The sequence below is a fragment of the Falco biarmicus genome, chromosome 1 (assembly GCF_023638135.1).
Source record: "Falco biarmicus isolate bFalBia1 chromosome 1, bFalBia1.pri, whole genome shotgun sequence".
Lineage (NCBI taxonomy): Eukaryota > Metazoa > Chordata > Aves > Falconiformes > Falconidae > Falco > Falco biarmicus.
Genome location: NC_079288.1, coordinates 51,661,776 through 51,677,548, shown reverse-complemented (window position 1 = coordinate 51,677,548; position 15,773 = coordinate 51,661,776). Strand labels below are relative to the sequence as shown.

The 15,773-nt window shown below is 44.4% G+C and overlaps 1 protein-coding gene across 6 annotated transcripts in view; it reads left to right on the top strand.

Moving 5' to 3' along the window:
- The first annotated feature begins 254 nt into the window (after positions 1 to 254).
- FAM13A (family with sequence similarity 13 member A) overlaps positions 255 to 15,773 on the top strand; it is a 133,824-nt gene continuing 118,305 nt past the window's right edge. For 5 of the 6 annotated variants that reach the window (XR_008820990.1, XM_056333237.1, XM_056333227.1 and 2 more), the window contains exons 1-3: positions 255 to 388; positions 5,765 to 5,954; positions 8,762 to 8,971. Coding sequence is in view for 5 of the 6 variants with exons in the window: in XM_056333237.1 (XP_056189212.1) it covers positions 362 to 388; positions 5,765 to 5,954; positions 8,762 to 8,971 (427 nt within the window). In the remaining variant the exon portion in view is untranslated. The remainder of the gene's footprint in view (positions 389 to 5,764; positions 5,955 to 8,761; positions 8,972 to 15,773) is intronic. The other variant, XM_056333243.1, reaches the window with a different exon arrangement.

The following is a 15,773-nucleotide window of genomic DNA, read 5'->3' as shown; positions in this document are numbered from 1 at the left end:
CGGCGGACCGCTGCTGATGGCGGCCAGGCCCTCACACCCGTGGCGCGTCCCCTCTCCCTGCTCGGCACCGAGCGGCAGCTGCCGGGGATGGCGGGGGGCCCGCCCGGGCCAGCCGCAGGGCCTGCCCCTCGTCCGCCATGACCCGGGGAGCCTCCGTGAGGGAGAGCCCTCTTCGCCGCGCCCCGCCGGCGGCTCCCGCGGGAGGGGCAGGGGGCAGGCCCCGCTCCCCCCGCAGGCCGCGGGGGCGGGCCGGCAGGGCGGGCGGCACCCCGGGGCCGGGCCTCCCGCCTGGCGGGTGCCGCTGGGCCCAGCGAAGGCGGGCGCCGAGGGCAGGCTGCGGGAGCCGGCCCCGCCGGCCGGCATGGGCGCCGGGGCGCTGGCCATACGCGTGAGTAGGGGGTGGGAGGGCGGCGGCGGCGCTCCTGGGCGAGCGGCCGCGGAGCGTGGCCGGGCCGTGGGGAGCGGGGTACGGCTGGCTACCAGCTGCCGCCTCCCTCCCGCCGGGGCTCCGTGTGAGGCGGGGGAAGAAAGCGGCCGGCCTGCGCCCGGGCCCGGTGCCCTCGCCTCATCCGGAGCGCTCTCCTCCCCTCTCGGCAGCTGCCTCTCCCTTGGGAGAGGTGAAGGCTGATGAAGGCCGTTCCAGGCTTCTTCTTTTTTTCTTTCTTTCTTTCTTTCTCTTTTTCTCCATTTTTAAAGTCGGCAAGTAACTGCTCTGCATCGTTCCCAGGGTTGAGTTGAGGTGGTTGGATAGCTGGAAAATTGTGCCCCTATGGCATATAAATAGCTTTTCTCAACTCCAGCCATGCCTGGGCGGCACTTTGCAGCGGCATTGTGCAGAGATGATTAAGTTGCTTTTTCCAGTGTTGGTGATCGCTAATGGTTGCATTAACATTTGGACAGCTTTTCCCTGTGTAAAATCAGATCTTCCATCTGTAAGATCATACAGCATGGAACTCCTTGTTTTGGAGCTGTTTTGTGGGTGGGATTTCATTTTTATTTTGCTTAGATGTATGTTTTGGATAACTCTGTGTAACTGTGTGTGTTGGAATGGAAGGGGTCAGGCCCTGTGAGGAGGACAGCCAGGGGAGGTGAGGAGGGGGTGTCTGCTGCTGTCAGTGACCCGCTGGGGTCCATGGAGCCTGGGGGGGTGGGTGAGGAGCCGACCCAGAGTTTATGGGTCAGGATCAAAGGGAGGGCAGGGACAGGTGACATTGCAGTGAGGGTCTGCTGCAGGCCACCCAACTAGGAGGACCCGAGGGGATGAGGCCTTCTATAGGCAGGTGGGAGCAGCCGCATGTTCACAAGCCTTGGTGTCCTCCTAGGGGACTTCAGCCACGCCGATATCTGTTGGGGGGACAGCACAGCAGGGCATAGGCAACCCAGGAGGTTCCTGGAATGCATTGATGGTAACTACCTTCTCCAAGTAATAGAAGAACCAACAAGGAGAGGTGCTACACTGAACCTTGTTCTCACCAGCAAGGAAGGGGCTGGTGGGAAATGTGAAGCTCAAGGACAGCCTTGGCTGCAGTGACCATGAAATGGTGGAGTTTGAGATCCTTAGGGCAGTGAGGAAGATGCACAGCAAGCTCATTTCCCTGGACCTCAGGAGAGCAGACTGGCCTCTTCAGGGATCTGCTTGGTAGAGTACCATGGGATAAAGCCCTGGAGGGAAGAGGCCCAAGAAAGCTGGTTAATATTCAAGGATCACCTCCTCCAAGCTCAGGAGGAATGCGTCCCAACAAAGACAAAGTTGGGCAAAAATGCCAAGAGGCCTGCATGGATGAACAAGGAGCTCCTGCAGAAAGTCAAACATAGAAAAGAAGCCTGTGGAGGATGGAAGCAAGGACAGGTAGCCTGGAAGGAATACAGAGAAGTTGTCCAATCAGGCAGGGATCACGATAGGAAAGCTTAAGCTCTGATAGAATTAAATCTGGCTAGGGACATCAAGGGTAACAAGAAAAGCTTCTACAAGTATATCAGTGATAAAAGGAAGACTAGGGAAACCGTGGGCCCTCTCCAGAAGGAAATGGGAGACCTGGTTACCTGGGACATGGACAAGGCTGAGGTACCAAATGACTTTTTTGCCTCAGTCTTCACCAGCAAGTTCTTCAGTCACACTGCCCAAGCCACAGAAGGCAAAGGCAGGGACTGGGAGAAGGAAGAACCACCCACTGTAGGAGGAGATCTGGTTTGAGACCATCTAAGGAACGTGAAAGGTGCACGGGTCCTTGGGACTGGAGAAGATGCATCTGCGGATCCTGAGGGAACTGGCTGTTAAAGTGGCTGAGCTACTATCCATCATATTTGAGAAGTTGTGGCAGTCTGGTAAAGACCCACTGACTGGAAAAGGCGGCCCCTTTTTTATAAGGAAGACCTGGGGGAGTACAGGCTGCTCAATCTCACCTCTGTGCCTGGCAAGATCGTGTGGCAGATGCTCCTGGAAACTGTGCTAAGGACATGGAAAATAAGGAGGTGATTGGTGACAGCCAACGTGGCTTCACTAAGAGCAAATCATGCCTGACAAATTTGGTGGCCTTCTGTGATGGGGTTACAGTGTTGATGGATGAGAGAAGAGCAACTGATGTCATCTAGCTGGACTTGTGCAAAGCATTTGACACAGTCCTGCACGACATCCTTGTCTCTAAACTGGAGAGATGTGGGTTTGACAGATGGACCACTTGGTGGATAAGAAATTGGCTGGATGGTCATACTCAAAGAGTTGTGGTCAATGGCTCGGTGTCCAAATGGAGACTGGTGATGAGTGGTGTTCCTCAGGGGTCAGTACTGGGACCAGCACTGTTCAACACCTTCATCAGCAACATGGACAGTGAGATTGAGTGCATGCTCAGCAAGTTTGCCAATGACACCAAGCTGTGTGGTGTGGTCAACCTGCTGAAGGGAGGACATGCCATCCAGGGTGACCTTGGCAGCCTTGAAGTTGGGCCAGTGCAAATCTCATTAAGTTCAACAAGACCAAGCGCAAGGTCCTGCATATGAATCAAGGCAACCCCCAAGCACAGGCTGGGTGGGGAATGGATTGAGAGCAGCCCTGAGGAGGAAGACTTAGGGTGGTGATGGATGAGAAGCTCAACATGGCCCAACAACGTGCACTTGCAGCCCAGAAACTCAATTGAATCCTGGGCTGCCTCAGGAGAAGGGTGGCTAGCAGGTTGAGGGAGGTGATTCTGCTCTCCTGAGACCATACCTGGAGCACTGTGTCCAGCTCTGTGTCCCCCAACATAAAAAGGACATGGACCTGTTGGAGCAAGTCCAGACCAGAGCTATGAAGATAATCAGAGGGCTGGGGCACCTCTCCTATGAAGACAGGCTGAGAGAGTCGGGGTGGTTCGGTCTGGAGAACAAAAGGCTCTGAGGAGACCTTAGAGCAGCTGCCAGTGCCTAAAAGGGGCTACAGGAAAGCTGGAGAGGGACTTTTTACAAGGGCGTGTAGTGGTAGGACAAGGGGGAATGGCTTTAAACTGAAAGTGGGAAGATTTAGATTCGATATTAGGAAGAAATTCTTTCCTGTGAGGGTGGTGAGGCACTGGAACAGGTTGCCCAGAGAAGCTGTGGATGCCCCATCCCTGGACATGCTCAAGGCCAGGCTGGATGGGGCTTTGAGCAACCTGGTCTAGACGAAGATGTCCCTGCCCATGGCAGGGAGGTTGGAACTAGATGATTTTTAAGGTCCCTTTCCAACTCAAACCATTCTGTAATTCTATGAATTTTTTGTTCTTAGTTAGTGCATCCTCTCCAGATCCTGAAACAAGCTCAGAAATTTCATCTGCAGTGCCTGTGGGCATGGGAAATGTCTCTTGGTTCTCTTGCAAATTTAAATCATGAGTTTCCCCAAGTGAATCCCACTCTATGACTGAGGTTTTTGAATGCTGAGGCAGGAACAGGCTGGAAACCTGTAACTGAGCAAGATGGTGAGGCTAATTGGAGGCCTTAATTGGAAAAGCTCTCTGAGCATCACATCTGCTCAGAAACTGCTCAGAGGATTTTTGCTGTCTTCTGCATTTAACCCAGGCTACATGATTTTTGCTTTGGCATGTGTCTGCCTGGAGTGAAAATCATGTATTATTCATTTAATCCTGAATGGGAACATCTCTTTTTTTAAAAATAAATTTGATATTTTAACAAGTCAGTCAAATTTTAGTTTCAAACAGAGGCGTGTACTGTTTATCATAAATATTTATAAAGTGGTCACAATAATACTGTGTTTGTTTATATATTTCCATTTCCTTTCACACATAATAAAACATATTAATATAAGTAACATCTGTTGTAAAGATCAGGTAAGCGTTGCATAGGACCTGGGACTATAGAACACGGTGTGCTCCAAATAGCTGTGTTTAATGGGAAAACCACAGCAGAGTGAGTGACATGAACTGCTAGATCCTTTTATATCTGAAAGGACAGTCTTGCTTAACTGCAGCACCGATGCAGATGTTCATGTTGCTTACAGACTGTAGGAAAAGTGTCATCTCACAAATGAAGAGATTTCAAGGATTTGTTTAAAGATCCATATCTTGCTAAAACCTGTCTTACACAGTCAAGTGCCAAGACTTAGGCAAGAGTCTGAGCTCTTTTTTGTGTTACTGCACAATATTCCCTATGTGTAAGGTTTCTACTACCTGTCTGGTAATAAAACACAGTAAGGATTAGTTTATTTTTAAGCATCATGCTAGTGGTGGACTTCTTAAAAAAATAAGATTGATCTCCATGGTAGGAGTGGCCCACGGTTCCTGCAATGTGATGTCAGAAACGTGAGGAAATGAATCAATAAAAAAACTTACTTTTTCTTTTTTCCCCTAGTGAGGTTTTCTGAGTTGTATGTGTTTGTCCGTATTAGTGAAATAATGCTTAGGTGTGTCTGGAAATCACAACTGTACTGGGTGATGCTGCTGCTCTGCCTTGAGCTGTGTTTCCAAATGTGCAACACTGTATGCAGATTTAGATTTCTGCCTATTATTGATTCTATAAATTAATCCTATATTAAGTTATTCCCTTGGATTTTATTGGCTATGCTGTCATGTTTTCTCTGGCACTGCAACTCAAAATGTGTGAGAATGTTGTGCCTCCAGAAGAACCTATGGGATGTATGCAATTAAGGGTTTATTGTGGAGTGGGTTTTCCACTCTCCTTATTATGTGTAATTAGATTGCATAGTCCCTTTCTAACCTTAAAACCTTGGTAATTAAATTTCAGGCTTAGCAGATACCAAGCATAACATAAGACTTTCCGTAAAGATCTCACCTGACAGTGGCCAAAAGTAATCCCTAGGGAGCAGCTTCTGGGAGAAGGGTGCAGTGAACTTTCCCCAGAGTATGTAGTCTCCCAGACTCTGACAGGCATCCTGGAGGCAACCTGAGCTAATGGTGGGATATTGGGATTTTTCATGTTCATGTTTGTCCAGTTGCTTTTGTAACCCATGTGAACTGCATGAGTTACAACAGCAGTCTCCTGCGATTCCGAAGTATTTGTTAATTTAGTAACAAGCTTGCATACATAAGCATGTCTTTCTCCCTTATCTTAACTACAGACTACTTACACTCTTCTCCTGTTAGTTACTCTTCTAGTTTTTTCTCTGTTCTTTTTTATTTTCCTACTGCACAGAGTTTTTACTGTGGATTAAAGGGAAGTAAGAACAAAACCTTATTCCAGAGCGTAGAAGCCAGTTTTGATGGCTGTGCATACATTGAGACTGCAACCTTCTGCAACAAATGTGACTCATGCACTTTTTTTCCTCTGCTCCTTTAAGCAAAGCAAATCAACTGTGAGATTGAAGGAGGACATGAAAAAGATAGCTGTACTTCCACTGAACAAACAGAGGGACACGACCTGTCCGAAGGTGTTTGGTGTGAGTCTTCTGGAGCTCCAGCAGCAGGGACTGAGCAAGAACGGCATCCCAATAATTGTGTGGAATATAGTTGAGTACCTCACCCAGCATGGTAAGCTTGATGGAATCACTTTTGTTTAGTAGCGCTCTTTATGTATTTCGGAGGGAGGGATCCATATTTTTGGTTGTATAGGGGCTAAACAGGGTTGTGGCACTAACCACAGGCAAGTTATTCTTTTATGTCCTATTACACGTATAGTTATTACTGTGTGTGGTTTGCTGCTTTCTTTTTCTGCCTCCATTCTGAACTTGCTTTTTAGTAGGATGTTTATAAAGGTAAACTACAGTGTTATGAAGCAGCACACTCTCATAAACAAGCTGTACAGTTTATAAATTAGATGTTTCATTTGTGAAGGTATGTGTAATTTTCTAGTTGCAAAACATTTGTCTTTAACGCTTTCTGACAGTAAGAAGACATATCTATCTATATAGAGATATTCATGTGCATACACGCACACACCCATCAGAGAACATTACTGAATAGGAATATGTGTTCTTGCAGGTTTTCAGATATATTCCAGTTGTTATTAATTCCCCAAGGAAGCAGGTGTACAATTCTTAGCTTCTCTTTCATTCGTTTAATGGAACTTTAGTTCCTATTGTTAAAACATATCTCTTTGCAGAAATCTAGAGCACCGTTGGTGCACAGATGTATTCTGTGGCAGTTGTTCAGCAATGGAAAAGATTTTGTGGAGGTAATTTCATCTTTTAAGAACCTGCATCTGGTTTTACACTAAGGTTTTTCTTTTAGCCCCTTAGTAATGATAATCCAGTTGCAGAACCTTAGATTCTATGTCTGTATCTTGATAGACCCTCAGAAGCTGGTAGATGCAAACATGAGTTTTTTGTTAGCTTGAATTAAGGTATAGTGCAAATTTAAAATGTGATCCTACCTTCACACAGCATCATCTTGCTTGATCTACTTCAACTTGCCTTGAAGTGGTCTGCTAGAACACCAAAAGAGCAAGGATGGAACAAGTTTTTGCATCATTTAGGGGTCAATTAAATCCAGAAGCTGATAAGCACCTTTGACCACTCTTGTGGGCTGTGCTGTGTTCTATAAAAAGATCTGAATCCCTCATGACTGTGTCCCAAATATGAACTAAACAGGCAAAGTCCTCTACTGTGCAGAAAGATTAACTAGGCTTCTGAATGCCAAGGTGATTATCCAGCCCCAGTACAGACAGAATCCATTCTTTTTCTCAGAAGTGCAAGCAAGATTTCAAAGATGCCCCCTCACGTGGGGAGTTCTTGAAACGGGTGTCCTTAGCTTGCATAAAGTTTGTTTTGTGAATTAATGGTGAAGTTAACTGTGAAGACATTTTTAACAGAGGCCCAGGTAAGAATTCAAACTATTTGGAGGCAGAGTGTTCTGTGAATAATGGTGTTGTCTTAAAACTTCTATTCAGAGAAGTTGTTTTAATACACATTGTAGGGCTTTTTAAAGCCAGAACATTTCAGAGTCTCTCTTCCAGCTCATGAGAAACTGACTACCCATTTGAAAAAGCTGAGCTGACTGTTGGGCAGCTACATCCTTGAACTAAATTTGCATTAAGAGGCCTGTTTTCAAATTCATAGGTGAAGCCAAGTTTTGCTATGCTGAATTTAGGAGTATAGTATGTTCTAGCCTTTATTTCCATAAATGACTGAGGAAGAGAAAAGGAAGTTTTATCTGTGTGAGGACTATGTCCTTTGCTCGCTTAGTGCTGCAGAAATGAAAATATTTTTTGTTTTCTGCTGCCCTCAAGATGGCAGTACAGCATGCCACATAAGAATGCGTTTTGCTGTGATTACAGGCATATAAGATCTGTAAGCAGTATCTGATATTAATTAAGTAAAATGCTTCAGTGGTTGTCCATTTTTTTCCCCTTACTACATAGTTTGTCTCCTGGTCCAATAAAAGAGATTATTTCTCTCTGCAAACTCTGCTGCATCAGTATCGGTTTCTTGGACTGGAGATGTTCTATCAGACTGCTGTTTCATGATGTCTACTCTGAACTGATCAAAACCATATATAATTTGATACTTTTAGTGTTACACTTCTGAAGAAGAATAAGCAGGTCTTGAGACGCGGTATTAGAAAAGGCAGAATGTTTAAGGTGAAAGTGTTCTAAGAAAAATTGATTTACTGGGTTCAGTTTTTGGCACTTCACTGAAGGTTTTGTATCTCAGCATATGCCTAGAAAGTGATGTTTGATACAGTATGATTCATCTGGCTTCCTCTGTGGAAACCTTTCTGCATCTCCTTCACTGCATGTGAAGTGTCTGGCCTGAAGTCATCGATACCTTTTTTTCATTGTGAAATACTTTGGGCTTTGTGCTGTCCAAAATACACATTTGCTTGCTGAGATTTTCTGCTGTCATAAAGTTGCAGCACTCACGATGGAGTTAGTGCTGCAATCAGCACGTATTCAGATGTTTTTGCTTTGTGATGGTCACAGGTAAGAAGCTGTCACCCTAAAACGTGAAGCTGGAAGTAGTCATGTGTGTGAATTTGGCAGAGTCCCATTCAAGGTGATGGGCTACTTGCAAAAGTGAAACAACAGAACTGTTTTGTAGAGCCTGGATCCTTTTCTGTTGAAATATACCAATGCAAAATGTGCCTGTCTCAATTGATTTCTGTAAGGTGTGAGGTTACAGCAATGCCACTGAGTTTTGTGGGTTCTTAAAGAGTATCCCAGGCCTCAAGATCTGGTTGTTAGTATTTGCTAATTATCATAATCCAATTACTTGACTAGAGGAGGTTTCTGGGGGGAAAATAGTATTTTTTAAAAAACTGTGTTGTATTCATTGTTGTTTCATCATGTCACTGGGGATGTCTTAGTTCAGTTCAATCTCATACGCAATATATGATTACAGGTATGACACAGGAAGGCCTCTTCAGGGTAAATGGCAGCATGAAAATGGTAGAACAGTTGCGTCTGCAATACGAGCGTGGAGAAGAGGTGGAACTTGTTAAAGATGGTGATGTGTACTCAGCAGCCAGTCTGTTGAAATTATTTTTGAGAGAGTTGCCAGATGGGATTATCACCTCTGCCTTACATCCCAGGTTCATTGAGCTTTACCAGGGTAAGTGAGAGGTTAAATCTCCATCCTTCAATGTGCTTTCTTTCTGGGTAATTGGTTATGCAGTAAGCATAACCAGTCCTCTCTGTTTCTTACTTTACCTGCTTCGTTCTGTATTTCCTTTGACTTCAGCTCTCACCTGCTCCCAGAGTGCTCCCAGATGTGGAGTTCTGTTACAAGAGACAGAAAATTGTTTCTTATGTGTTCAGTAAAGTCTGGACTATTTATGAATTTCTAATCCAGTTAAATCTGCTGAACATAAACTGAAATGATCAGCTGGTTTCTTTTGGACAAGCTTGTAGACAATAGCTGCAGTCTCTTTATAACACAGTGCTTCTGTTTAGCTAGAGTGGTTTCTGGCAATTTCATTCCAATGGACTCAGGAAAGTTCCAACAACTTCATCTGCTGATTAAATTGAATATCCATTGGGTCCAAAGCACACATTGTCTAAGTTTCTGCTTCTCATTAAGTAATTGCCCATCAAAAAATGAGCCAGTTTGCAAGTAACAGCTAACATTTAACTTCTATTCTGCATCATAGCACACAACTTGGAAGACTTCTGTTTTTCTTTCTTTTTTCTTTCTCTCTGCCCCCCCAACCCCTTCAAGTGATTGATCAGTCATAAAAAAGAACATCAGTTCTGCTTTGGAAAGCTGAAACTTGCACAACTGTCTGTCAAATGATTTCTCAATCTAATTCATCCGTATCAGACAGTCAGTGGTATTAGTGGAATAGGGGATTGGTCCTGTTCCCTAAGCATATGTCAGTGGCAGTTCTTTTCTCTTGCTGCAGGTAGTTGATGCGTCTTCTTCCTGTCTTCTTAAGAAGCTGCAGAGTGGGTGGGTAAAGGTTACTAGAGATCTGCTCTTTACAGCAGAGCAGCAAATGTGATGGCATGATGCAGAGGAGGAACGTGCGTTCTGACATGCATCCCTAGTGGAGGATGGTACAAAGTCCTCGCTCTCTTGTCCGGAGGTCTCGCTTCAGCTTTTCTTGCCTGCAGTGGAGGTGAAGTTTAGCCATAGCCTGGAGGATGGAGAACATGACTATGTGTTTTCTTTCTTCCCTGTTTGGGGCGGTACAGATTTTTGAGGCTGCAGTAGAGAAGATCTCAGTGCCTTCCCTTAAGTGCAGACATTTCAGCTGTAATCAGGTTGTGTGCGGGCTGTGTAAAATACATTCCTCGTTCAGTAAAGTTGCCTGAGGCCCAAGGATAGGGTTCAGGAAATGTTGTGTAGGAAGATGCCATTGTTTTAGAAAGTCCCTTTTTTCTGGTCATCATTGTGCTTTCGTTTGGGTCTTTTAAACTTCACGGGGTCTGACTCATGATCTGTATGTATTGTGTTCTTTCTCAGAAATCACTGTTTAAGTGGAAATTTTATTTAAATTGCATCTTTGCTGTTCTACATCCCTGTCCTCACAAAGGTCATACTGGTGCATTGTGCTGGGAGCTTCCAATGTACTTTGTGAACAGTGCTGTTTGTGGAAAGTTTAATTTGTGCCTGCTTCCCACAGGAAATGCAAAATCTCCCCAGTAATTTCTGTGGAAATGAAATAGTTATCATTACTTAGCAGGTTTACCCACCAAGCTTTCTTGTTTTAGAAAAAAAACCCTACTGGTGTAACTTATGAACCCAGTTCTGCAAAAGCCAGTCTAACTGTGATGTGTTTTCATAACTGTTTGCCTGTATTGCGCAATAGGCTCCAGTTATAGTCCCATTATGATTTTGATTAGGGGAAAAGAAATTCTTATTTGAAAAATGCCAGATTGGCTGTTATGGCAAGAGGAAGCTCTTGTAAAGTTTGAAGAAAACAGATTTTTGTTTTCATGGCCTAGAAAATACAGCATAATTGAGTTGCTATGAAAGGCACTGGTGACTCTCATTGGGTTCAGATTAGTTTAAGGGGTAGGTGGGCCTTTGTTTACAGTTGAATGGTCAACCAGCTATGCAGGACTGGAGGAGTTATCTGTTCACTTACCAAAGTACGTACAAGGGTATTTGTTGCAAAATGGTACCAAGAGAGCACATGCCTGGGTGTTCTTCTTGTAAACTATGAAGAAAGTAGGTCAAGCTGCTTATGAGCCAACAGGTTATTAAAAAATAACTTTGAATCTGGAGCCATTTTGCTGCATGTCTACCGTGAAGACAATTACAAGCTCTGTTACAACCTCTGTATTCTCTCCTGTTGAAGCTTTCCATGAGAAATGTTTTTTTCATTATTACGTTAGGGTTCCTTTGGAATATTTTCAGGGCTTGGTATGGGCATTTTTTTAAACCAGTTGAGATCTTGGCCTGAGAATAAACACAATTTCTTCCTATAAAAACTGTTAGGGAGGGATTCCTCTAGTTAAGAATAGTTGGACTGAAAATTACCGATTTTACCAGTAGCTGTAACCCTTTTTAATTCCAGGTGTAGTCTTTGTTACCAAACTAAGAAGTAAATAATCTGCCCTTTTATGAAAAAGAGAGAACCTGACCCATTGGTAGTTCAGGAAGCCCATGCAGCTGGTTTGGCATGCGCTCTGCAACCTGTGCATTGTCACATGAAACAGAGCTCTGCACTCTCCCCAAATCTTGATGCACTGCTGTTTATATAGATGTTCAGCATAATGCCAAGACTATGCAGTTCCAGAAAACATCACGTAGCATATCCTAAAGACTGTTTGGTGTGTCCGGACATTCTCTCTCTGACCTCGGAGAAGAGCCGTGGCAGTGGGAATTAAGAAGGGCCTCCCTCTGTAAATGATGTTGATTGGAGATGTGTGAAGCAAGTGCAGGCCAGGGACGCGCTGATAGTGATCTTGGTGTTGCTCCAGTCTCCTTGGAGCACATGACAGATATGAAGGCTGCCCATTTCAGGGAATCCTGGGGTAAAAAATGTCCATCGCAATCTCTTGTGACTGAGCCTTCACTGCAGAGCAGATCCGTGCCTGCCTGTGCAAAATGGCTGTGCTTACACAGCGGTCAAAGTCTCTTTCAGAAACCTCAGTTGGAAGAAATCAGCAGCTCCCATACAGCAATCCCTGCCTGAGCTTGTTTGTTCCTTCTGGCTCTTCATTCTTTATCTTTCATATAGTGATCACTGACTCTTAAGACATTTGTACATACTAGAAACTAGGTTGCTATTGTACTTTCCCTTTTTAGCATACAGAAAGCTTTCCCCTTAAGTGAATTTCTCTTTTGTTCATCATTGCATTCCCTCCTCCAGCAGGGATACAGTGAAAAGTGGGTTCCTGTCTTCCTTTGGTACTCAGTCTAATTAAGGTGAATGCTATCTGATCACTCTGTCTTTCTGACATTGCTCCATCCTAAAGAATTTATATTTTTCAGTGGGCAGCAGCTAGATGCAGGTTCTATCTCATATACCTCCTCCTGCTCACAACCTGCCATGGCTGGCAAAGTTTTGTCTGGTACCCAGCAGCAGCCCTACTAGTTTCAGGGAGAAGGGATGAGAGGTGGTGGAAGGGAAGGAGCAGCTCCCTTCTGGATCAGCAGGTCAGTTTTGGGGAACGCTTAGTGGTCAGCAGCCGTTTGAGTTACATGAACAAGCAGAACCAAAAAATACAGGTTGTGTTGGGGGATTTTAGAGGTCAAGTATCAACCTGAACAGTGACTGTGAAAATGAATAAGTGAGTGCGAAAATCAATAGGTGAGAGCTGACCCTTTAACCATGGTATCTGCAGCAGTGCAGCAAATCAGTTTCACTAGGTGTCTGTGGTTCTCCAGGCTCCTGTGGCATAATTTTAGCCTTTTTCTTTGGCTTTTATTGTCATTTTGGTGTTGTTAGGGCTAGTTCCAAACTAGAGAAGTAGCTGCTGGTTTCCACATGCAGATGATGTTTGTTACACAGTAAAAACTCTTGGAACTGTATTTCTTATGCAGATGATGACACTTGGCAGAGCTGCAAAAGAAAGGGAGAGTGCTCTGCTCCCAATATGTTGGCATGAAGTATAAATACAGTGCTGCAAAGTGCCATAGTGATGCAGAGCGATGGGTCTCAAGTTGGGTTGTAATGACAGCCTTCTTATGATGAGGACTTCCAGCACTTCTGCTACTGACGGCAACATGGCATGATTTTCTTTTTTTGTTTTGTTTTTTCTTCTCTGGGGCAGGATAGTGTCTGAAGCAATTGCTTCTTGGCAGAAAGAGACTGGAGTCCCACTGCCTGTAGATTGTGGAGGTGGAAAGAAATGCTTTGATTCCTCCAACAGCCCGGTGGGTGCAGCAGTAGTGCAATGTACAACCTGCTGCCTGTGTGCCAAAGATGAACTTCCTAGAGCATGTTGATAGCTACAGACAGATGCAAGCTTTTCTGTCTGCCCTCCAAGCTGGCAGTACGCAAGGCATTTGAAAGCTATGCAGACGTGGTAGCATGACACTGAGCCCTAGGCTCTCCTCCTCATCTCAAAGCAAAGATAATTAGCTAGGGCACAGCACCATGCTGATAGAGTTTCAGTGCTTCCAGGCTGGAGTTTTTTGGGGTCAGACCATCTGAGATACGAGCAAAGTAATTGCACACACACCTGTCTACAGGCATCCATACCTTTAGTGATGTTCAGGCAGCATGCTCTGCAGGGGGAAGGGGTAGCATGAGGGATGAACTGGGCAATTAAATCGTGTCAGTAGCATGTCAAAGAAATTCAATATGTTCAGAAATAGGATGAACCACTGGAAAATATGTCCCCCTTGTTGTGATCTGTGGGTGTATACTGAAATTAAATGAGACTGAAAACACCCTTGCAAATGTGTCTGTGCCTCCTACACTGTTGAGGCTTCTGTTGCTAGTTAATTAACATTTTTAGAGAGACTGCCTGTTGTTTTCAGTTGTCTCCTTGACTTGTCCCTCACTAGTGAGTCCCTTGCTCAGGTTTGACGTGCCACACTGCCCTTGCTGGCTTCCTTGGCCCTCTACCTGTGTCATACTGTGTTCTGTGTCCTCCAGCTGCTGAACCTGCATGTGGCCTGAGGCTGCTGGTTTTGTTCCCTTCCTCAGCCCAGAAACCACCATCTCACCCCTGGTTTCAAGCTCTTCCTGGCTGCTCATCTAGCTAGACTTCTCTTGCAGACCTCTTCTGGGGTGCTGTCTGTTTCATGTGGCTTCTGGTAGGCTCCCAAAATAAAAAAGTGAATGCCTTTGACTGCTTTGAGACCACCTTCCCCTTAGCCTTCATTCTTCTTTTACTCCTTGCTCCTTCGCTCTGCTGTATTGGGCAAAATTGTCAAAAGAGCTTCATGTGCTGTGCTTGAAAATCCCGAGTGTGTTTGTAGCTGAGCATATGTGGAAATATGGCTTGAATATAGGTTCTTGAATTGCCTTTGAAAGTCTGGCACTCTGTTGTTTCCATTATTGACAAGCTTGTTTCTCTCATCTTAGGATGCTGCAGAGACTGAAGCATATGTTTAGCTTCATGCCACCCTCTTTAATCGACTAAAAAAGACTGCATTTGGTAACCTTGACTTCCACGGGACAGCTTGTACTTCACAGAATTAGGCAGGTACACAAGCTTAGGGCTTTGGTACGCTTGATGCTTGTCTGCATGGTGGCATAAACAGCTCTGGTGCTCTAATGTTTCTGTGATGGTCAGTACCAGCTGAGTAAACCCAGTGATTGATTTTGAAGCAAATTGAAAAATTGTCTAGCAGGTGAACAAAAGGAGGAGGAATGCTCTGAGCAATTGGTTGTTATGACTCAAGACTATTTTTTGCTCTCATGTAAGTTGAAAAGCTGTTTTATTTGAAGTAATTTGGTCAGGGATAGCAGATCACCACAAATCTTAATCGTGATTTTAAAAAATTAAGCTGAAATCCATGAAAAATGTGTCAGCAGCAGGAGAATTAGCAAGTTAGTTTTGTGTTTTGGATTGTATTGGGAGAAAAGCTTGAGTTCCTTCCCTTGGTTTTTCACTGGAAAAGGAGAGATAAAAGCCATATTTTCTTTCTTCCATTTCACAAGGACAAGGAATTTCATGACTCAGTAAGTGGGGTTTGCTGCTGCATGTTGTTCAGTGTCTCTGTGTCCTTCAATTAGGGTAATTTCTCAAGATTTTATGATCTGATACCTGTCTCAGTTCTTGAAAGTACAGAAATGAACAAAGGTTTGGCTGTGCCCAGTGATAAGCATCTCTGATGTTGATCTGCACCACGTAATGTATCATGGTTAATGAACAGGGACATCCTACCCACCAAACGCAACTGCTGCCACGAGGCCAGTAGCTTTGTTTGTTGTCAGAGTGCAAACCTGTGTTCAGAATGTTTTGTGGAGGTTATCATCTTTCTAATTTGGAAGGGATGAAAAAGCCTTGAATTCACTGAAAAAAAGTGAATGGAAAAGTACCTGTCAGTCTAAAGCCCCAGTGGGAGTCTCAGAGACGCAATTAGTTCTCAAGGGCATTCCCTAATTAGGTGGTGGGGTGATGGTGGTGGAAGAGGTGCATTTTTTCTAGGAGTTGGCTTTGGCTTTCCTTATCATAACTGCAAGCAATTTATAGTAGAAAACACTATGTGCTAGTTGTTTTCTTATCTAAATGAAGGTGTGTTAGGTGAATTTTGATGTTCTGGCAATGTGGAAATTAGTTGTGTGTTATTTTCTTTAAGCTTCCTGAAAAGGCAATTAGTAATCAGGTCAGAGACTGTCCAGTCCACTTTGATCAGTGCAAATACAATTAAATTCTTTATTGTTATGCCATTTAACACAGCCTTCAGAAGCATCCTGAAATTTTGCTGCAGAAATAAAAATAATAAATTTAATTGCTTACTGTTACCAAGCTGATTCATATTAGCAAAGTCAGATTGTTTTTATTCT